This window comes from Apus apus, chromosome 13 (genome assembly GCF_020740795.1).
Source record: "Apus apus isolate bApuApu2 chromosome 13, bApuApu2.pri.cur, whole genome shotgun sequence".
Lineage (NCBI taxonomy): Eukaryota > Metazoa > Chordata > Aves > Apodiformes > Apodidae > Apus > Apus apus.
Genome location: NC_067294.1, coordinates 7,542,099 through 7,564,730, shown reverse-complemented (window position 1 = coordinate 7,564,730; position 22,632 = coordinate 7,542,099). Strand labels below are relative to the sequence as shown.

General features: G+C 40.8%; 1 protein-coding gene across 4 annotated transcripts in view; it reads right to left on the bottom strand.

The window, feature by feature from the left end:
• The window catches only part of SGCD (sarcoglycan delta), a 321,460-nt gene that overhangs the window by 59,533 nt on the left and 239,295 nt on the right, over positions 1 to 22,632 (bottom strand). For all 4 annotated transcript variants that reach the window (XM_051631256.1, XM_051631255.1, XM_051631254.1 and 1 more), the window contains exon 4: positions 10,006 to 10,107. In XM_051631256.1, coding sequence (XP_051487216.1) covers positions 10,006 to 10,107 — 102 coding nt within the window. The remainder of the gene's footprint in view (positions 1 to 10,005; positions 10,108 to 22,632) is intronic.

The following is a 22,632-nucleotide window of genomic DNA, read 5'->3' as shown; positions in this document are numbered from 1 at the left end:
TTCTCAGCCTAGCAGCACTGATCACACATGTACCATTGTCCTCTCTGGCCTTTACTTCATTTAAACAGTGAAGGATGTGCTGCAAAAAAAAAAAATGGACACACATGCTCTGAACACTCAAACAGGAAGCATCAGAGGAAACGTGTTTAGGTTCATCCCATCAATACACTGCCTTCAAACCATGGCTCTCTGGGAACCAAGTCACTAAATCAGCTCAGGCTGATCACTTGCTCTTCACCTTTTGCAGCAATTATTGTGCATTTTATTATGGGTTATTTGGCAATTCACAATGTGGCTTCACCTATATGTACAACACAACATTCAATCTGCTTACAGAGAAATATCAGCTGCTCTAAGGTGATGAACAGCTATGCCCACTTTGTGAGCCCACTTTGTATGCAAAATATAACTAAAAAAATTATGAATTTATGAAAAAGAACCAGCTTACAGTCTTCCAGATCAACCTAATCAAAAGAAAGAAAACAGCTTTTGGCTAAAGAACTGAAATCCCTGCTGAGAGAGATGCTTCTTCTGTCAGATAAATGACCTCTCTTCTCCCCTCAATCAACCCACTTGTCTGTAATTTTATTTATTTCTCTGATTTTAAATATTGATGTCTTACAAAGCTTCTCATTGGAAAGAACACATCTTACTCTTCAACTGTGCTGCCTTGGGCTGCAGTCTTGTCAGATCACATCCAAGAGGATGGCTCAGCTTGCATTAGTAGTTGGAAAGGAAGACTTTCCAAGCACTGTGAAGAGTGATATGAATGATTCAGTGAACAGCACATTTCTCCCAGATCAGTAGCCACCCATTCATCGTACCACAGGCAATCTTTTGCATCTGCCACCAGTTTCTTAGCAGAGAAGCAGAACTCAGATGTTAACCACTTTTATTCATTAAATGCCCCATGACAAATCCATCCCTTGTCTAAATCAAGACAGAGACAATGGAGCGATATAATGTTTTGCTCAAGGAGAAGAGGAACTAGAAGCAGAGTATCAAGCTGTAGCTGGAAAGAAAGACAAAGGGAAAAGCTGAACTCATAAAAGCAATTTTCATTGCATAGATTTAGACTACAAATTAAGAATCCAAAAAAGTATCCTGCACTGACTAAGATAGTGTGCAAATCCTGGCAAACATTTACTCACCACTTTCATAAACAGGTAGTGATTTGCAAATGAAATTTTAGCACCACTACATTTGAAATAAACTTTTTAAAAAATTTCCCTCATAGACCCTAAAGAAGGACTTTCCAAAGGAAGATCTGTTTGTAGAAGGGTTGTTGTTTCTGAGGAAAGCTGGATGACAGCAGCACTGTAGAGTTGACGCTATCTGGGGCACCTCAGCAGTGAGAAGACAAAAGCCACAGATGCTTCTGCTCCATCTCTGCTCAGGGAAAATTGAAGGTTTGAAAGTGAGGAATCTCCTGCTCTTCCATAAAAGGATGGTAAGCAAGGATCATGCCCTGATGGCTGAAAAAGAAAGCAATACTGTGAGCTAAACCACTTTGAATCAAGAGGAAATCAATGGACATGTGACATTTTATGCTGAAATCCTGCAGTAAAAAAAATGAAAAAAGAAACACATAAAAAAAGAGCATCATGAAAACTGCTTTCCTTTACCTCCTTAAGAAAGAAGTTTTTTTTACCTTATCAGTGTTTATTTGAAAATATCTGCCAGCTCTGTCTTCCTACCCCTTAAGACTTGGGGCATGGCTTCTACAATAAGCATGCACATGGACACAGGACACCTCACACCAATCCTCAGCTGATGGAGGAGCAGATGAGCAAGCTGCTTTGCTCACTCTCATCCCATCTTCTGTCCCACTCTCTGTCTACCTATTGACAATGTAAAAACTTTTGGAGAAAAGGGCTGTGTCTGTCCCTGTGTTTGTAGAGAGGCCAGCAGGGTGGCTGCTGCTGGTGGCTTTGCTCCACCACAGACATGCAGTATAGGTAGAAATGTCACTGCTTGATCCAGCCAAGAACACCATGTACGCCCGACTTTATGCATGGGGAGAGCCTTGCTGGTTCAATTAAATTACTTATGCCTGTAAATCACGCACATTATTAAATATCTGGTTGGACTGAAGCCTAAAGGAATGATTCACTGACAGGTCAGAAAGCCAATCTCTGACTAGATTTATAGCCATTTATATCACACGCATAGAGCAGTGTCCCGCACTCCAACACTGTGCCACTAATACTCGTGTGGGACTGTCCCTTCCTGAAAGACACTGACATCCATGAGAGTAGATAGCCAGGTATGGCCTCAGACAAACAGAGATAAAAAACAGAGATATTTGAGCCAGGAAAATGTTAACAACCAAAGAAATCTTACTTTTTCTTTCAAAGGAATCAAGTAAATTTTCTCAAGAGCCTCAACCAATTTGTCGTGAAAGAACGACAGAGAAACTCTTATGCTATTGGCACAGCAACTCGTAAATGAAACCTGGAAGGTCTGGCTTTCCTTTCCTGTTGCAAATCAAAGCACACACAAACCAAACTCTCTGTAAAACCAGTTGTGTGTGCCTGCACTTCCTAATGACAGCACAGCTTGTCTTGTCAAGTAAAGCTTGCCTTACAAAATACCGAACTTTGCTGCCACAACAGTTTTGATCAGCAGAAGAGTTGGAGCCGGAGAAGTTTTTGCTGTCCTGTGGTAAAACAGCACAAAGCTCTGCTCTTGAGGCTTCTTGGAAGTATCAGAAAAACATTCTTTTTTCTAATATAATTGCATCCTGGTTTTTGTCTTTTAGTGTTTCCTTTGTCTATTTGCCTCTATCTTCTCTCTATCCATGCTGCTGAAAGTTTTACTCCTTTTTCATTTTTAGTATTAAGTGGTGGTTTTTATATTTCAGCCTTTCTAAAATGGACAGAATCCTGATTGTCAGCAGCAATGTCTAGACACAGTAAATCCTTAAACCCAAGTCCTTTGTCCTTGAGAAAGAGAAATGCAGCAGTACACAACTGCACATGCTTTTCTCTGAGCAGTTTCTGGTGCTTTGTAAGGCTTAATTCTTTCTGAGACTACAGCTTGTTAAGACGAAATGTAGATCAAGTCTCGGACTGAGAATTCAAGGCTATTCTACAAACGTGTTCAGTCTCAGGGGTTGGTTCAGGTCAGCTGTAGTCAACTGCCAGCAGAGTTTCTCCTTTAACGGTAATACCTGTCCAGCAATACAAGTCAGCAACAGAAATCCAATACTCAGTGGGTGTGACAGCTGTGTCCTGAGTCCCCCAGTAAACCCCCTGTGCCTTTTAAAAGTTTGTTAGTGTAAAATTAAACATAGAAAATGAAGGACAATGTACATTTTCAGAAGGTTTGCAAACCTACAGCAATACTGAGAGGGTGTAATAAGTGGCTAATGAGGAAAAAAGCTTCAAAAGCAGCCTCCCAGTTAACTCACAGAGGTAGCATGCAAATTTGAGATGCCAGACTGAAGCTGGAATAAAAGACACTGAAAGCATGGTGCATGGCCAAGGAAGGCAAGAAAAATTCATTTAGTTCAGCCATTTTTCTTTCAACTTCAGAATAATTAATTCCATGTCTTTCCTTTTCCCTTTTGGGGCAATTAACTAAATCAAATGTTTATTCTAGTCTTTTAGGTTTTAATGCCTACATTCCTATCTCAAGGCTTGTGACCCAGCTGAAAAGACCATGTTAGCTGATTTGCTACATTTTTGTGCAAATACAGCCCCATCTGACAACTCAGTCCCACTGCCCTCTTCTTCACAGCTGACCTGCAAGCAATTTCTGGGATCACGGCAAAAAAGCAATGCAAAAGCTTAGAGACCACAGAGCACCCAGCCTTAACGTAGCAGCTCACTTTGAGCTGTGATGCACATCCCTTGTTTTTATGACCACAGAGCCCAGCTGCAAACACGTAAACAAGAGAAGGGACTGGGATCAGAATAGCAAAACAAACACATGATCTGAACACAACCCTCCTCACACAACCAGCACAAGCAGAGCAAATTCACCTGTCAGAGGGAAAAAGTCAAACACATTGGGAGATTGTTTGGGAAATTCTCCATCTCCTTCATGTTTGGCTTCAGAGTTAACTTGTCTGCATCAACTTCATGGCCCAAACTCTCTACCTAGAAGACAAAAACCACTGACCATAAAGTGCTCATTCTGCTCATGGGTTCAGATACTTTTGCAATGACCATGCCAGGTTTGCTGGACACACAACCTCTACTGATGTTAGGATAAGAACACCGTGTTCCTGGAGTAAGTTCAGAGGTGTGCCCATGATGAAAACATAGACAAAAGCCGAGGTGGGTAGCCCACTTAGCACAGCTGATTGACTCTTAATAGGTGTTGATTACACTGCTCATATTGCATGAAATTAAAAAGCTTACAAATGTTATGAGCCATTACCCTTCCATTTAAGAAAGCTTATGACAAGTTAGCAACATTTAATGAAATCCTTTTCAAAATGCCATAGGCAGCCTCCACAGGATTTTCCTTTGAAATGCAACTTGTGGAGATATTTCAAAAATGTTGTTTACTTCAGAGCTTCCTCTCTTGCTCTTCTTTGGGATACTTAGATTTTGCAGCTGCCAGGATACTCCAGTTCCCTGCTTTGCTCTCAGTGTGTGGCATATAAACCAGCTTGTTAGACAAACAACAGGGAATGGACAAAGCAATTTGATTCTGGTGTTACTGGAAGTACCTCTTTAGCCAGCGTACAAAACTTCCTTCAAAATTCAAAGCTGAGAGACTTCTGGCCAATTTTACTGTGAAGGTAAAGGGAAATGTTTTCATAGGTGCTGTAAAATTGGCTTAAACTTCCACCTTTTCAGCACACTGAAAATCTCACAGAGACTCTAACTGCCCCCAAAGCGCTGGAGCAACTAGGGTTCAGTCTGAAGTAGGCTTTCTGGATTTTACTGCTAAAGAATGACATTTATTAAGAGGAGAGCATATAAATTTTGTAAAGCCCACTGGACACTCACAGCCAACTGCTGTATGTGGCCTCAGATGGGCTTTGGATGGCAACAGCAACAACCTCTGTGCGTCAGGTGATGGTGCTTCTGCCAAAATTACTCCTTTTGCAACTTGCTTGGCTGCTTCTGTTTATTGTTTGCCCTGCTGACTGCCAGCTTTCCTCTCGGTTAATAGCTGTTGGGCAAGCAAGTCTCAAACTGACCAAACTGGGAGAGACATTTACAGCAAAAGCAGAGTGGCACAGAAACTAATGACAAGGTATCTGGAGTGGTGCCACAGCAAATGCTTAACAAACCCTAGAGGGAGAACACGAGGTAGCCAGACATGGCTGCAAGAAGCTTTCTTTTGTTGGCTCTGTCGTCACTAGGAAACTTGTTCTTTCTTTAAATTATTAGGGCTTTTAAACAGTATTGTAATATCTGCTGCTAAAAATCAACCAAGAAGCAGTAAGCTCTGAAGATGCAGTTAGAGGAAGCATCATGCTTCAGAAGCTGACCTCGGAGAGTATGAGGTTTTTTTATCTGAAGCCACAGCAGCATCTGAGCTGCTCCAGAGGCAGGAGATCAATGCCCTCATGAACTGCCAGGTGCTCCTACAGGCTCATTCACGTCCTAATTACGAAAAAGATTCTTCTCTTCTTAGAAGTGAACTGATCACTAAGGGAACAGCTAAATGCTGGGAGGAGTAATGGCCAAAGAGGCAGTGGGAGAGCGCAGGGACTGTAAAGCAACAGCTACATGGTGAGACAAACTTCATTTCCACCCTGTGATGGTTTCAGTGAGCATGCTGAAATCCTTAAGCACTTTGCTAGACCAAATAATCAGGAACTAATTAAATATCCTTTTATTGCTCTGTAAACTCTGACAAAGGAAGTAAAGGAATTATTCTCTCTTTCCCCCCAAAATAGCAGCCTTCTTTCATGTTACCTATCTGAGCCTTTACTGAAAGTAAGATTTCTAGTGCACAGTTTGAATATCATACAAAGTTGCAATTATCTTGCCTTTCCTCAGTGGTGAATGTTGCCTTTTAATCCAAATGAGTGTGTTGCATTGTGTATAAATATATTTATACGGCTATGAGGCGGGTTTGCCCCACTGCAGGCAAATGTCATTGCTTAATCCAAATACATGGTTTATTGTTTTCCAGTGCATATTTTTAGCTTTGAGGCAGGTAAACCTACAGAGCAAATAATACAAGAGAATGTCTTTTACAGAACTGCCTCTGTGCTTTAAAAATTATAGCACTCTTCTTCCACATCTGAACATAGTGAGTCAAGTATATTGGCAAAATAATTATTTATCACCCTTAAAAGCTTCCTTTAACATTTCTAGCATTCAAACACTGGCTGGGGAAAATGTAAAGTACAGACAAGCATATTTTATGCACTTGGTAGTCTAGGTTTTATGCTGATGAGAACTTACTAAACACCAGTAAAGGGAATAGCAGTTATCAGCCCTAATTCACAACTGTGAATTTTTTAGGCCAAACAGGTGCCCTTGCAGAATTACAGCCAAGTGTTAATGACAGGCTCAATCTTTCTTCCACTGTAGTCACTAGTTATTTCATACTGCTTCAAACGAGACCGGGTTTACTTCAACACTCTGAGCAAGCACGCTGCTCTCAGTGAGACACTCACTGCTACAGGGAGCAGGATAGGGACCTCTAGCATCACCCAAAGAAAGGAAAACAACAACAAAAAAAAGACACTGTACTTTGCCTCAGACTTTTCTATTTGATGGGTTCTTCTTTTATATAATTTTTTCATTTGTTTAAAAACAATGGGAAGCAGACCTTCACTAAGAGATCTCTTTTTTTTTTTTTTTAAAAAAGACATTTAAAAGTCCTCAGAATCTGTTCAGTAAAATTTATCATCACTTATACTTGTAGAACAACAGAATAGCTTGGGAACCCCCTTGGTAGCAGAGGACTGACAAGAAGGGTTCTTGCCCATGTCCAGATTTGTGTTCCCAGACTCCTCCATCAGTAGGAGAGTCCACAAGGGCTGAACAGGTAGGACCCTGGCCAAGACCTTTATACTGCAAAAAAATTCTTTGTCAGACAGATCCATACTCTTGTCTTTAAAAGGATTCAGGGTAAGAAAATTTCAGCCCAGGCATAAACATTTGCAAACTGAGGTTTATTTTTTCTATCTATGCACTTGAACACTGAAAGGGCAAAGCCATTCTAAGTCTATCAAGGCAATGTCTTTCTCTGCTTCCTAAAACTGAGATTATAATCTCGTTGGTTGTCACCCAGCTCCTGAGAAAAGTAATTTACTCAATGTTCCTGTATAAGCACAGCACAGGATTTTATTTCTGTTGTTATTGGAATGGATAAAGCACATAGTCTGTTCTTTGTCTTGCCCCTGTAAGTTACTTACAGACCTGGATGTGGCAAGCTTCAAAACTCACCAACTGCAGTACGAAAGCTAAATCTGTGCTTACTTTAGGTTTCAAGCAATCTTGTTAGCAGCTCTTCTCAACAAAAGCAGGAAAAAACCCAGTTTTGCATTTCTATTCAAATTAAGGCAATGAAGACTGAAGACCACAAAACTGTTGCCGTTCCTTTCCAGCACATAAAATTAACAATTTGTGCTGCTGCATGCAACTTTCAGTCAAAGTTTGTCTGATTTATAAGCAGACAGATGGTTCACACGATAGTCCACAATAAATTACAACAGTTAGAAAGACAGCTACATTTTGAGAGTGACAGTGCAGCTGAGCTACAGATGGGTTTATAGATGACCCTTCCAATTGTTAATAATCTCTGTAATCTATGTGCAAGTAAAGAAATGCAAAGATTCCTAATGCACCTTCCTGACTAAGTACAAATCACTTTTATTTACACAGCCAATACTTCATGGTCCAGTTAACTTCTTAATTAAAGGCAGCAAGATGCTCATGTTCCATGCAAGCAGCATGGAAAATACTGTTTAGTGTGCAATATGTTCAGCTGGGAGTTTAAGATGCTCTGATCACTCCTGGAAAAGGGAATGCATCTATCTCATTTCTTTAAAACAAGCCTACAAGGGTGCAAGCATTGCTACCACCAGTCACTACTCATTAACCTCCAGATAAACTTTAGGCTCATGCAGTAACAAGGTTATGTGTATTTGCGAGCTCTGATGCTTGGAAATAGGCTCCTAATCTAGGAGTATTACTAAACCAGGACTAGGATGGGGAAACAAACTAGGAACAGAGATCCTCATGGTATGAAGAGAGATGGATTTGGGAGGTCACTCTCGAATGGGTGTGGGACAAGGAGCTTTGAGGGTGTTGTTCCTGAGACTGAAGGCATGCTGAATTTTTAATAACATTTCAAAATATTCCACAACTATCATCCTCTGATTGACTGCAATTCTCTCATTTTCTTGCAAGAGGCCAGATTCACCCATAGCACAGGCAAGCAGAAGTTGATTGCAACCTATAGGACTGTCTCTGTTGCCCCCAGCCCAACAGAAATTCCAGCATCACTGTGAGCAGCCTGAAAGCTAGAACAGGCTAGTCCAGTTTAAATGCATTGAGATATCAGAGAAACTACACACACAGTTTATGTAAATATATAGTTAATACAGTTTCCAAGACTCATCTACTGAAGCCAGCAGGGATGCTCCAACTCACTAGGCTTCAGGTCAGACCTGGCTTGCAACTAGATTCTTCTCTAACTGCAAAAAAAAACATCCTGGAGGAGAGGTAATGCAAGGAACACACACAAAGGCCTTACTTTATATTTCTTGTTCCTTGCATTCATTACACTGTCAAGGGTGTGGAAACTAGTTTCATAACCTCAAGAAGGTGACACCTTTTGTCCCCACTGCCATATTAAAGTGTAGATCAATATAATAATATGTAAACAGTAAACTCCCCACTAGCAAGAAGTGGTTCTCAGTTCTCTTAGCAATCAAGTATTATTCCCAGCATTCTAACTAGAGAAGAAGAAACGTAAGTAGCAATTTGTCAGTCTATTTATCAAACCAAGTGCTGCACCTTTTCCACACATTTTATATTACAAAGTGTATGACATATAAGGTTCTGCAGTTCTTTTTTAATTCAGGGATGAAAACATTCATAGATAAGAATGTTTTCTCATTAACTTTTCTTCCTAAATGATTATGCCTGTTTAAATCAATTCCTAGCCATTTTACAGAGGTTACAACCTTCAATATTTAAATCGGACATTGTATTGAATGTTGTGTTGATTATGCTACCAGTTCCACTTTCTATGAGATCACTGAAATACTGAGATAAAGGGATGTTAACTTTATTTAATTAGCTATTTGCCATTGTTATCACAATGGAAGGTTGGTATCAAATTAACACTTTGGATCAGGAAACAAGATAGATGACATCTTCTGAGAAAGAGTCTGGAAAGTCACTATAATAATTTCAGTTATTTCAAAGCTGCTCAGGACAAACAGGGTTGATTTAGAAAGAGCCAAAGTCACTGACAGTCAATGAAGAGCTGCTATAAACATGCTATTTCAATCACACTTGCCTTCTTTCTCATTTTCAGTTTTAAACATCCTTGCCACTTTTGTCAAGTAGTCTCTTGTAGGAGCATTGAATTTTAACTGCACATAATTTTAAAAGACAATATGAAATAGGATGGAGCACATAATAAGGGTTTATTGTGCCAGTAACAACGGACCAGGCTTCGGTGCCAAGGCATCACCTCTCTGCTCTCTGCAGAAAAGAAGTAACTAGTTAAATATGAGCTGGATTTCACAACTGCCTGCCACTCCTCTACCTCACAAACATTAGGTCTCAAAGTCGAGGGCTTCTCATGATTTATCTCAAGAGGAGACAAAAAGACAATGTGCAATCTCAGAGGTCCTGGAAGCTTTTAAATACAAACTGAACCCTTGTGTATCAACCTTGCAGCTGCCAGAGGATACAGTACCCAGATGAGGTACCCAAAGGACACCCACTGTCTCATTCCTCAAATTCCATTTGTACAGAGTGGCCAAAGTAATTTGACCACACCCCCCTGCCACTTCATAGTTTCTGACAGAGCAACAGAAACATGCTTATTCCTTTCCCAACAACTTACTGGTCTTGACCGGATTTCTTTGGCGTAGAGAGGTTTCAAGAATTCTGAATCTCCTTCAAGCTTTAGACCCTTTTCTGTGATTCTCAGGTTTCCCATTCCATCCTAGAACACAGACAAAAAGAAACAACCCCATTAGTTACAATTACTAAATTCACCAGGCTGCCAATAACTGATTTTTTTATTTTTTTTTCCCCATAGAGAACATGTAAAGCATGGGGAGGCACCAGAGAATGCAATTACTTGTGTTAGCCTTTTAGCTCTGCTTCTGTGAAAAAAAATTCTATTCAGTGCACTCTGCAAGGCCCTTCTGTAAACCATTTACACAGATGAAAAATGATCATTTGAGCTAGTCATCTCTACTCAAAGAGATACAGCAACGCTCTGTGTTAACAGGAAACTATTCACTGTAATATTCATTGGCTGCTTGTATATTAATATGCCTTCTCATTCATAGCAAATCCATATAAAGACTATGTGATTAATTCTACTGAACTCCATACAGAGAAGATGTGATTAATTCCACTGAACCGGCAAAAGAAGGTTTGACTATGTAGGAGTATTTCAGTAAAATCTGGTGGGGAACTTGACCCCAGTTATTTGGGGAACTGCAAAACATGGACTCTTTGGTGGGGTTTCTTTAGTGCTATTGGCCCTTACAGCAAAAAGATGTGGAAACCTATCAATTAGTTTCAAGTCTCAGAGTCTTTCCTGTGTTTCTGATATTGTTAAGATGCTACACAACTTTACTGGAATATACATTTATGCAAATGTTTTCTCGGTGAGAAGCAACTACAGCACAGGAACATCTTTCCAACAGCCTGCCCTCCTGCTTCTGGCTACCTCCTGACTTTTCTCTCCCACAAAGATCAATTCAGGATTGGTGCCTTCACCCTGCTCCTTGCACAGCCCCAGCACATCCCAGCAATCTGAACCTACATTTCCAAATGTCTGGGTCTCCTGAGTCATTCATTCCCCTGCGCTTCAACTAACCATTCCAAAGTCCATTGGCCAGGCATGAAGTGATTAATGTAACATGCATTTCTGTTCTCTCCTCACTTGCATTTCTTAGCTGTAGCCATCAGACCTCTCCCTCTCCCCAGCCCTGCACCAGGCTTCCCCAGATCCCACTGCTCCCTGTGCTTCCACAGCAAAAAACTTTGACACATGATGTGAGGTGTTGGCTGCAGACCTCCAGCAGATGACTGTAAATAGTCCATTTTCTTTAGAAATTGTTTAGTCATGTGCGGTCAAGATGTAATGAAACATCTGACAAGCCATAATAGCAAACAAAATAGATGTCAAATTTTTATACAAGTTTTTCTTACAGTTTTTATCCACTTAGACAGGTATAGGGACACACTGGCACAGAGCAGAATTGGACCAAACTACATTTCACCTTTAACTTGTGAAAGTCATAACTTTTACTAAGATGAGGGATTTAGGCTTGATTAAGTTATAAAAGCTTAGAAAAGTGTGTGTGTAAGAAATACTGTGTGGGGAGAGAACTGCAAAAGAAATGTATAATCAAAACCATGTCAAATGCGAGGTATTATTTCTATGATTCAGGATGAGTGTCAAAGTCTATAAGGATTGAGGTAAACTGGGGTTTTTTCCTGAGAAAAAGATAGTCTGAAGAATACCTTCTAGCATAAATTTGACTGACATCACCAGGATTTGAAACTGGCACTAGCAAAAGCTGGTTCTCCATATATATAAATTGAGATTGGGAAAAGACCAAGACTTGGGTAGTCAAGAACAGGCATGACAATCCTCAAACATACCCCTCAAGGAATCTTCCCACCAAATTTCTTTTCCCCATTTCTCCAGGTTACAGAAGCAAGAGGGTGATACTATATGATGCCTCAGACCTCCAAGATAAGGCATTAATTGCAAAACCTACAATAGGTGGAGCTCGTATGCAATGCTCACATTGCATTTCTGTCTACTTTCTCTTCCTCCAATTGCCTGTGCACCTCCTGCACCACAAGAGGAGTCACTGTCCTTAAAGATGTCCAGCAAACCAAATCAGATCTGAAAGAACTCATGCCAAATAGCATGGATTTGGAGGGATAAAAATAAAAAACGTAGCACGGCTCAGCAATGACACCACTCACTTGCCAGAGGTTCTCCTCTTCCAAGAAGTATCACTCCCAGAACTGCCAAGTGAAGATTGTTCTTGCCAGAGCATGGTGTCTTATGAACAAATGCAGGCTTAGGAGTGCTGGGCAATAAAATAACTGCTGTCATCTTGTTTTGAAATGAAAGCTGTAAGTAAGCTTTAAATAGAGACATATACTGAAAACGCTACTGATGAAGGGAAGGGAATGAGAGATGGGTCATAAACTGCTACTTGCTCCACTCCTTGTCCCAGGTGTAAAATACTGGCTTATGAATTCTGGGTTGGTGGTGGCACAAAAGGGGTTCATTTATCTCAAGCAAAAGAGTGAAGGAAAATGAATGAAATATGATTACGCTCCAAAGAGCTCAGATTAAATTCTGATACTGGTTTGCTTTGCAATTTGAGAGAGAAGGAGTTATCACAGCTATCTGCAGACCCTCCCACATTTTGTGCTGCTAAAAAAAACCTTTACAAATTTTTTTCTTTTTTTTCTCAAAATAGATATTTCAGTAAAGTTACAAGCTCCGAGGGCTTTCACATTGCAGGTTCTTCTTTGGTTTCATTAAGAAAAACTGCAGGTTATGCAAGCTGGTACCTGCAGACACAGCTGCAAGAATGACCCCTTCTGTGGTTATACCAACCTGACCACTACTGGGGTTCACTCCTGAGCTGAAGTGGGATGATACTTCAACAGTAACATTGACCAATGGATAAAGGGACTTGTTAAGTCAACACTGAAGCTATGGCAAGCCAGCAATTTCAATTTCACAACTATATTCCATCCTGAGTAGCAATACAGATCCAGCATTTCACTCTGCTCTTCTCGTGTGTTTCTTTTCCTTTCTCTCCTTCACTCTCTGCCTCACAAGTGGTCCCCACAGGATTTTTATATATGAAAAACACACATATGGGATGCTTAGCTCACAGCTAGCAGGACCTATACATCCCAAAACAGGTAGCAGGCCTATGGCACAATGTACTACAACCAAAACATCAAGAACACATTTGATTTATAGCATACAAGCAGGCGTATTCTCTTACAAAACCAGTGGGCTGCAGAAAAAGAGGCACGTCCCCATGCTGTTCTTCTCAACCTTTGATCCTTCTCAACCTCTGGTCCCCACTCATCTTTCTCTCCTCCTGCAGCTGCCAAACCTAATAAAAGCTGCACCCACCAGCCACTATCTCTTGACTTTCCTAGTGCTTGGGATCAGGATGCAGTCCTCAGCACTGGCTCTTACCATGACTATCTCTCTGCTGCTCATGTTTCTCATGATTAAAGATGACAGCTCTTCTAGTGACAGGCTGGGTCAGCAGGTCAAAAAACAAGCAAAGGTTGTAATCCAAGTTTAAAGCTAACAAGTATCACAGCCTCTTATAGTACAATCATTATTAAATCATGTCCATTTATTATTTCACATTAGAAAAAAATAAGAATCTTGCAGAATTATATAGAGATCCCAAAACACAGATACATTAGAGAGCAATCGTTGGATGAAAGACTAACATCTTGTTTTGGGTAAAGCATCTTTATCCTCATTTAAATATGGTTTAGTAATAAACAAATGCCATACCCTACTATAGCAAATTCATAGAGAGTTCCTAAGAAATTTCATGGACTGTGAGCTACAAAATGTAGCAAAATGCTGGCCAGAGTGACAAAGACCATGCAATTTTATTAAATGCTGTGTCTATGAATGTTATAACCCCCTATCTGCCTCTCTATTGCTTGTAAATATGGGTGAAAAAAATAACTATTGATTATTGATCCAATCCTTTTTTCTCCCCTTTTAATTAGTAGACTCCTGAGCACAGAGTGAACGTTTTAAATGTGCAGGCACAAGTGAGCTTTCTGGGAGGTTCCAGGAGGCAAGCCCCAAACAGGAGGCACAGGTCAGGAACCTTCCATTACCACCTGCTTTAAATTATTCAGCTTTTTGGTAGGGCATGGTAAAAACTTTCACATAAATTTTATCACCTAGGCCACCTCTCTTTTTATGCAATGCCTTGTAATGTGCAGGCATAAAACTTTATGTGCTGTTGCTGACTGCTCTGTGTTGAAAGGGAAGAGCAACGGGAAAATCCTGAATAACATAAATTTCATTTTGCTGGTGCTGAATGAAAAAGGATGTTTTTTCCCTTTTAATTAGTTTGAGAAGCAACTCAGTTTAACAACCAATTAGATGATGATGGTGTGTTAGAGGAAGAGCCCAGCATTGCTGTTATGTGACCACCAAGGCACCTCTCTTTCTTGTGGTTAGCACCCTTTTCAATTTCATTTATTTTTTTTATTTTTTATTTTTTTTTAAATTGCTTATCTGGTAGCAGGGATATTCATCTAATAGAATAAGAAAAAACAGCCAGCCTAACCAGAGACATGTAATTGCTGTGGTAAATATCTGACAGTGGTATTGGCCAGACCAATCTGGATAGCTCATACCCAGGGACAGGGGTACTTTTCAGTGGTGGCTGCCAGCCCTGGGCAGCTTTATCAGATCAGGCTGGGCTCCTGCCACAGCTTAACCTAGCTGATAACCAAGACAGTGGTAACACATATTTACTGTGGCCATTCATGCCAGGATGCTTTGTTCTTTACAAACAATAAATTCAGCCTCATGCTCCTCTGTGCCTCCTGAAGGTATATTTGCTGTTTATTGAGGTTTTTCTAAGGATTTTAGGGTCACCAGTGATGGGGAACATGGAGAGCTCCAGCTGTCCTCTGGCCACCATCAGCAGTTGTGTGTGTTTCCCCATGCTTCTTCCTGCACCTCCCAATCCCTTTTCAGTTTTCAGGAGAAAAAATGTTGGAAAGGTTTGGCTCTGCGTGGCGGGTAAGCCTTTATTTTTTTTTTTTTACTAGGAATAAACTGAAGTTATGTTTGGCAATGTCCTGTGGGAGAGAATTATCTTTGGAGACTGCTCATGTCAGATGGCTGAAACACCTGATTATTGTTGCTTGTATTATTGATTGCTGTGCTCTGCATTGCTTCCAGACTTCTGCATGTTATTGCACAGCTCAATACATTCAAAGTTAGGGAAAAAAAATAGCAAATGCTATTCTTCTATCTCTGACTTGACATTAAATGTTTCCACATTCCACAGCTTTAAAGGAAAGCCTGTACAGATACACACTGTTGTCAGTTCTTCCCAGCCTCAAACACCTACTTGCTCTAATAGGATCTGCCCTCCCTCCTTCTAATTTTCATCAGTTATTTAATAATCTCAATAAAGATCCCAGTATCCAGCTGTGGATCAACAGCAGTATTTTCCTATGGAAGCTAGGAGAGCCTAAACACCCACCAGCAGTACCAGTCTATAAAGCTAAAGCTGGTTACACAGCACGGTTCACAACAACATACACTCCGAGGTAAGGAACAACATGTGACAGCTTCTGCCTCTGGTGCAAGACCCTGTTTTGAGACCTCACCTGCAGAGTCAGGTTTGCTGGGACAGTAGAGAATACCAAGCCAGCCTATCGTTACACAGCACATATGATCATATCCCTGTGCATATGGACACATGCTTATGCTTTGAATCCCACTGCAAGGTCTCGTGCCCACAATTGGCATCCATCTCCCTCTTCTTCTGCCTGCTTGTTGACCTCAGGCATCCCTGTCAGGTCTCTTACTGGTTGTGTTTTCATTTGAAGGTGATGGGCACATTGTGGGATAGCTGCACTGAGACATCAGGGGGTGAAAGAAAGTGAAACCAAGCACTTGCATCACTGAGAGACAGCATTCTGCCCTCTCCAGGGCGGGAGGGAGACACAGATGAAGAACAGCTAAAATCTTTGCAGCAAATTGCTGCACTAAAGCAACATTACAAATTACAACACTACCAAGCAGCTAACTTGCAGAGGTTCCCTCCAGATGCTTGTGACAGTCTGTGGGAATACACCTCTATATAATCTCTGACACAGCAGTCATCAGTCACAGAGGGACATGGAGTTGAATGAGCAAAGAACAGCTGTGGGAGTCACCCACTGGAAAATGACCTTTAGAAGATGCTGTTACAGTTGTAGACACTTCTACTTCCTCCCACAGGTGTGAAGTCACTTGTGATAGCTACAGGAAAGTCAGGTGGCTGCTAACTTACCAAGGAATTATGTACAAATGGAGGAACCTGTCTGCAGACCATTATGGTTAATGTAGAATTCAGCCTAAACCAAGCCTATGCAAAGTTCAGAGCCTTCCTTTCCCACAAGGAACTCCTGTTTTTTAGAGTTCCTCTACGTTCCTTCAGAAAGAGAGGTAAATAAGAAGAAGAGGGGATACAACAAGGAGAGCACAAAACCCAAGGGGATATCTCTCAGTTACACCAATAAGCTGCAATGCAGAAAATTGTTACTTCATTCCCACCAGACTCACAGGTCACGGTGCTGTTCAGGATGTCTCACATGTGCATTTTCCACCAGCACCTTTCCCCTCCATCAGTTCCTTCCACGCTGACGGAGTGCTCACTGGAGCCAACACCATTTATTCTGGTGCTACTCAGAGAGCCCCACACAGCTGTCATCAAGAGCAAAATAATCATGCATTGACTTCAGTGAAAGTCAGGAGACAGGTCCTAAGATGCAGGAAGAACAGGATCAAATGTGGTTTTCCAGTTACTGTTTCAACTAAGTTACAACTGACCAAAGCAATGAAATCCCACCCCTTGAAGCAGTACCAAACTAGTGCTGGAACGATTTCTAAACAAATCGTTCAGCCAGAGCTTGAAGAAAGCTCAGCTCAGCATTTTCTGCCTCTTTGCTGGAACTGCTTTGAGTAGGAGGTACTTCTTGCAAAGCAAACTGCTAGTGAGTTTACTCAAGGCACGATCACACGTGGCTCAACAAACCCAGGCCTTCTATGAAATAAGCCACCCCATTTGATAGCACATATTTGCAGGGAAAAAGATTAGCAGACCTTCTGGGGAAACGATTATGAACCCCAAGTTGTTACTACAACACAATCATTTCATGCAAAATTCCTCTCTAGAGGAATAATTTCCCTTTCCATTGGTACAGCAGGAGGGAGGAGATAAAAATTTCCCTTTCACGCCTCCCAGCTCCCTGTTACAGAGCATGTTGGCACTGAAGCATTACAAAATGTGCCACGTTCTTTTGAGCATTTTTCTGCTTTTTTGCTCCAACACAAATAGGTTCCACATCTTATCATCAACATGTATTCCAAATGTGTCCCTTGAATTCTCCATCTTTTTTATTCTAGCTCATTGCCATAATGATGCTCACTGGAAGGGAAAAGTCCTATCCTGCAGAAATTTGTGGTCCCTCAGAAGTAGAAAATAAAAGATTCTTATACTCGTAGGAACAAGAACTCTTCTAATACAACAATCTATTAATAAAATCAGCACATAAATTCACTGTCCATTTTAAGAAGTTGCAGAAATAAGTTTTATAAATTATGGCCTAATAGTCCTGAATTATGACACTCTGTCAATCACTGAATGAAGGACAGAGTTAGCACTTTTTAAAAAAAACTATAAAGATCTTGGCCACACCATCCTCCTCTGAGTCACACCAAGGTGGAATTGGACTCACTCATCTTTAAATTGTTTGAAGTTTTCAGGGAGAAGAATTTTGTTCTGGACTTACACTCTGATGTAAGACTTTTCTGACTAATCCAGTATTTAGCAGTTCCCCCCGACCAGCAATGAAGCTGGCAGATTAAGACCTGACAGTGTGAAAAGGAAAGTACTGGGTCTCGTGTAGCATTTCTGAAGGTGAGCTCTCGAAAATGGAGCCAATTATTGGGTCATTTTTGCCTGATGTGAACATGCCAAAACAACTCAAAGGCGCTAGTTAGAGCATAATACCAGATCTGTTCAAAGAAATAAGTCTTCTGCAAACACACTCTGGCTTCAAACCCCTGTTCAAGATCCACACCAACGCTCAAGATACCAAAAAAATAAGCACAGGTGGAGGGAGACCGAGCAGGGGCTGCGGCCACTCTCACAGGTCCTGGCCACAGAGTATATTTGAGGATTCCATCTCAGCAGGCTGATTTACAGGCCACAGGAATCCTCACAGGAGATACCTGTTGCACTGACCTCCAAAACCACCACACCTACATTATATACTGGCTGCTATGGCAACATCAGCCTCTGAAGGTAGGATAATCACGATGCAAACCCGTATTTTCAGTTGCTTCATTTACTCTCCTCTACTATTATCTCCTCTGTTTCCAAAAGCCAGGAGAGAATAGGGTGGACGGGGAGGAATATATTCAATGTACCTCAATTAATCATTTCTGAGCCTGGGTTCAGTTAATATTAGTCATTTAACCGATGAGCCTGCATTTGGAAGATAATAACCCCATGCTACCTCTGCAGTCAGAGGAGAGAAAATGGCAACAGAGTCCACCTAGCATCAAAATCACTCCCTGGAAGTGTTTCTTCCAAGCTGCTGTGGAGCTCCTCCAACGTGACTTAGGCATCTTTTCTGGATGCCTATAGATAACTGAAACAAACTTAGTCCTCAGTAGTGTGAAATAGGATTCAACCAGAAAATAAATAGGTTGCCAGGAAAAACAATAAACATATATCATGAAATAAAATATACTTCAAAAATGAGATTCAACTATACTGATGCAGAGTGGCTTCAGGGATTATTTTAATGATTTCTTTTTTTTTTTTTTTTTTTTAATCAAGACTCATATTTCAATAAGAGATAGAAGATTTGGCACATTCAATTTATTTGCAAAGGTAGGTAAAAAGACATTTGCTTTGAAATAAAATTCTCTATGTTAAGAGGAATCCACAGTTCCCTTGTTAAGAAGCTGCCCTCATGGCTAAGGAACCACCACAGAATTTTTATAGCTGCATTTGTCACAAAAATATATGATTTTGGACTTTCACTATCAGAATATACTGAAAAATAATTTAAACTGCCTTCCAGACTTATCTACAGTGTGTATATGACAATTGTTGTTAGCAAGGGAGGCTCTGGGGACAGCAAAGAAATGAGAGAACTGAAAGTGCTGCTCCCAAAGAGGCTGAAATAAGTACATAGCTTCTATTGCTTTTTGAACAATTGCCAGCAAATCATTATTCATAGTGGAAAATATATGGGTAGGCCTAGGGTCCCTTGCCAGGGCAGAGTGGGCTCAGGTCTGTGGAGTGCATCTACTGATTGCAAACAGCTCCACCAACACACACACACCTGGTAACTGGCCCTGGAGCACAGGGGTAGGGAATGGAGACTGTCTGAGAACTCCTGTGGCTGTTGGGTTGTGGCAGCAGTCCCTCCAGCAGAGCAGGCAGGGAAACCCATGCCTTGCTGGGGAGGGTGGCTGCACAGCCAAAAGCAGCCAAGCCCAGGAGCAGCTATGGGGGACCAGAGCACAAGCAGCAGTTTCATCACTTGGCACATTTTACTCCTCCTCAAACTCCCAGCCTCAAAGTATTCAGCATCAGGACTAACACAGAGTCATCAAACACCACTTGTGCAGCCCTCACACCTGTGCATGGCCTGTGTGCTCACACACACAAACACCCTCTTGGGGGAAACTGAGGCACAGCCAGGCATCCACCGAGAAAGCTGTGTTAAAGGAAGAGCTCCTCAGGCTTCTCTTCAGCACCTTGTTGTGTCACAGCACTGCAGCTAAGAAACTATATAAAACCTGCTCCTAAGAAACAACAGGTTAATTTTAGCAACTTTCAAATGCCAACAATTCAGACTTCAAACACTCTCTCCTCTCCCTGTGGTTTGCATTCTTCTGCCTCCTTGCCAGCAGATGCATTATGCTTAATGCCCCCTCTCTTCTTCTCAACTGTTTAGTGTACATTCAAGAGTGCTTTCCGGAATAAAAACAATGATCACTACACAGCAAAGAAGCTAGGAGCAACACAAATTCAGAAGCATCCTGCAAGACAGCACTTCCTGATATAATTTCCAAAATTATAATCATGGTAGTTTCTATTTCTTGAGCTGCAAAGTAACTGGAAAACATTGATATAACTTTCCTACTGTTTACTTTTTAAGGAAAATAAAGGCAAAATGCCATTTTTTCATATCTAGAACTCAAGTGTGGGGTGTTTTTTACTTTCAAATTATTTTCTGAGTGGGTGCTTACTGAGTCATAGGCAACTCTGGCCAGATGACAAGAGATTCTCTTGGAAGTAAGAAGTACAATATTACGTGTGTGAAATTCAGGTGGCTATGTGAAATAGTCAAGAATCAGCTGCAAAAATATACAACTGGCATCAGCAAACTACAACAGAGCAAGACAGTATCTTTTTCGTTAAAAAACCACTTTTAAACAGAGACTTAAAGTCACAGGGAAGTGATTGCTGCTACTGTTCTTGGCCTTCAGAGAACATAGCTCTGCTTGTCACTTCATTACAGAAATATGCTTTACTGGGGGATATCAGCATTTTTTCCTACTGCTCCTTTTTAAAACATGACACCAGCAGGAAGAAATTAAGTGACAAAATCTTCATGGTTACTTCTTTATTTATTTATCCACTGTAACTTCACCTCAGCTTTTTTTTTTTTTTTTTTTTTTTTTCACCTAAACAATGAAAACTTTCAAAATAAACACTAAGTGTCTCAGATATGGATTTATAGTGAAACACTTTTGAACTTTCCACCAGGGCAAATGCATTTTGGACCTGAACTGCTCTTGGATACTGTTTTGCAGCAAAACCAGCATGGTCAGAAGTGATGCCCAGCCTGGCAGAAGGAGCAAGGGTGATCAGAGGATGGGGTGCCACCAATTTAAACATGTTATATTCTCCAGGGTCTGCAGAGTTTGGCAGAAGCTCCCTAGGAACTTCTCAAAGAAAATAAGTTGCAGGAGGAGGATGCAGCCCTCACCCATAGGGGAAGCCCTGTCCCATGGAGGTGGGAGACAGGATCAGGCTGCATTAAAATAATGCTAAAATAATGAACCCAGGGAAACGTTTTTGGTCAGCCAGCACTGATGGTTGGAAGTGCACCAACATGCTCCTTCACGTGGCCTTATGCAGCCAGTCAGGCTGGCTCAGAGGCAGCAAGAGTAAACTCAGTTCTCCATCACAGACCAGACAAGGCTCTGAGGGCAACTGAGACTTTTCTTACAGCTTTTTGGCCATTTTGGCAGCCTGTGTTTATTACTGCCTGGATAAGACTTTTCATTCCAAAAGAAGAATTGCCAGGGGATAATGACACATAATGGCCAACTGCTGCACTTGATTAAGGACCGAATGTTTATCCCTTAAAAGAACACAAAGCATAGAGCAAAAAAAACCACCAAGGCTAACATCTGTATTTCCTTTTGGCTGTCCTTTTGCTGAGCATCCAGTCTGTTTTCAGACTGCCTGAAGCCATGAGATCTTTCCCTCTCTGCACATCAGCAGCTTTGCCTGGGACATGGCTGTGACAAGGGGATAGGAGCTCTGCGTTGCTGTTACCTCCTTTCCTTCCCATCCACCTAAATCCTAAACAAGATTTCTCTCTCTTGTTTTGGCTTTCATCACTGACCTACTTGACAACTAGAGAATTTAATCTCAAAACATGCAGGGATATAGGGCAAAAAATATTTTTCCCAGGCTACAGATAAAGAATGTACTTTCAGGGAGCTTAAATGCCTCAACAGGACATTTTGGTGACCAGAGGAAATTTAGAACCTTATGATAAATTTGGGCTATTAATCTAAGAATAAAGTCACACTGCTAGAAGCAATATCTTATTGACAAAACTGTTAGAAAGTTGCAGAGGTAATAAACAAGAAATTGAGATGGATTACCAGTGATATGCTTTTGAACATGTTATTCAATGCTAGTGGTGAAGTCCTTAAATATCTGTAAATACTTTATTGAATGGGACTATTAATGAGAGTATCTAGTGTGAGTGTGGTCAGTGATCCTATTATTAAGGAAGAGGTATTCATACAAGTATTATAGTTTATTATTCTAATTGTTTTTTTCAAGTCTGTCTTTGTTGGTGCTGTAAGAAACATATAGCTACATTCCACATCCTGGCTGTCTTCTCAGGCTTCTCAAGGCTTAGTAAAAACCAAACTAAAACCAAACAAAAAAAAACAAACAAAAAATAATTGGTTTTCCTTTCATTTACTCATGGAGTAAAGACTTTAGCAGTCTTGGCAATCAATGCAATACTGCACATTCTAGGAAATCCTTAAAAGATATCTGAAGTTCCTAACGTGGGAAACGGGACCAGCTCACAAGAAGACACTCCATGGGACGTTTACTGCTTAATCCAACTTTTTCTGTATTATGAAATGTCTGACAAAAATTTCTTACTTTAGTGTTCCAAGCTTCTGTAGGCTGCAGGAGATGTTCCTTAGAAAACCATGTTTATTGCTCACATACTTAAAGATTATGTCATAATGTTTATTTACAACATTTGTTACCAAATGCTGCAGATTAAAACATTGCAAGACTTTGTAGGAAGTCCTAGAATGTTGTAAAATACAAGACATTGTCTAAATACAGGATATTTCTATTAAATTAAAAACTATTAAAATGTTTGCTAGCAGTCAATGACACCCATTCCAAAATAAAAA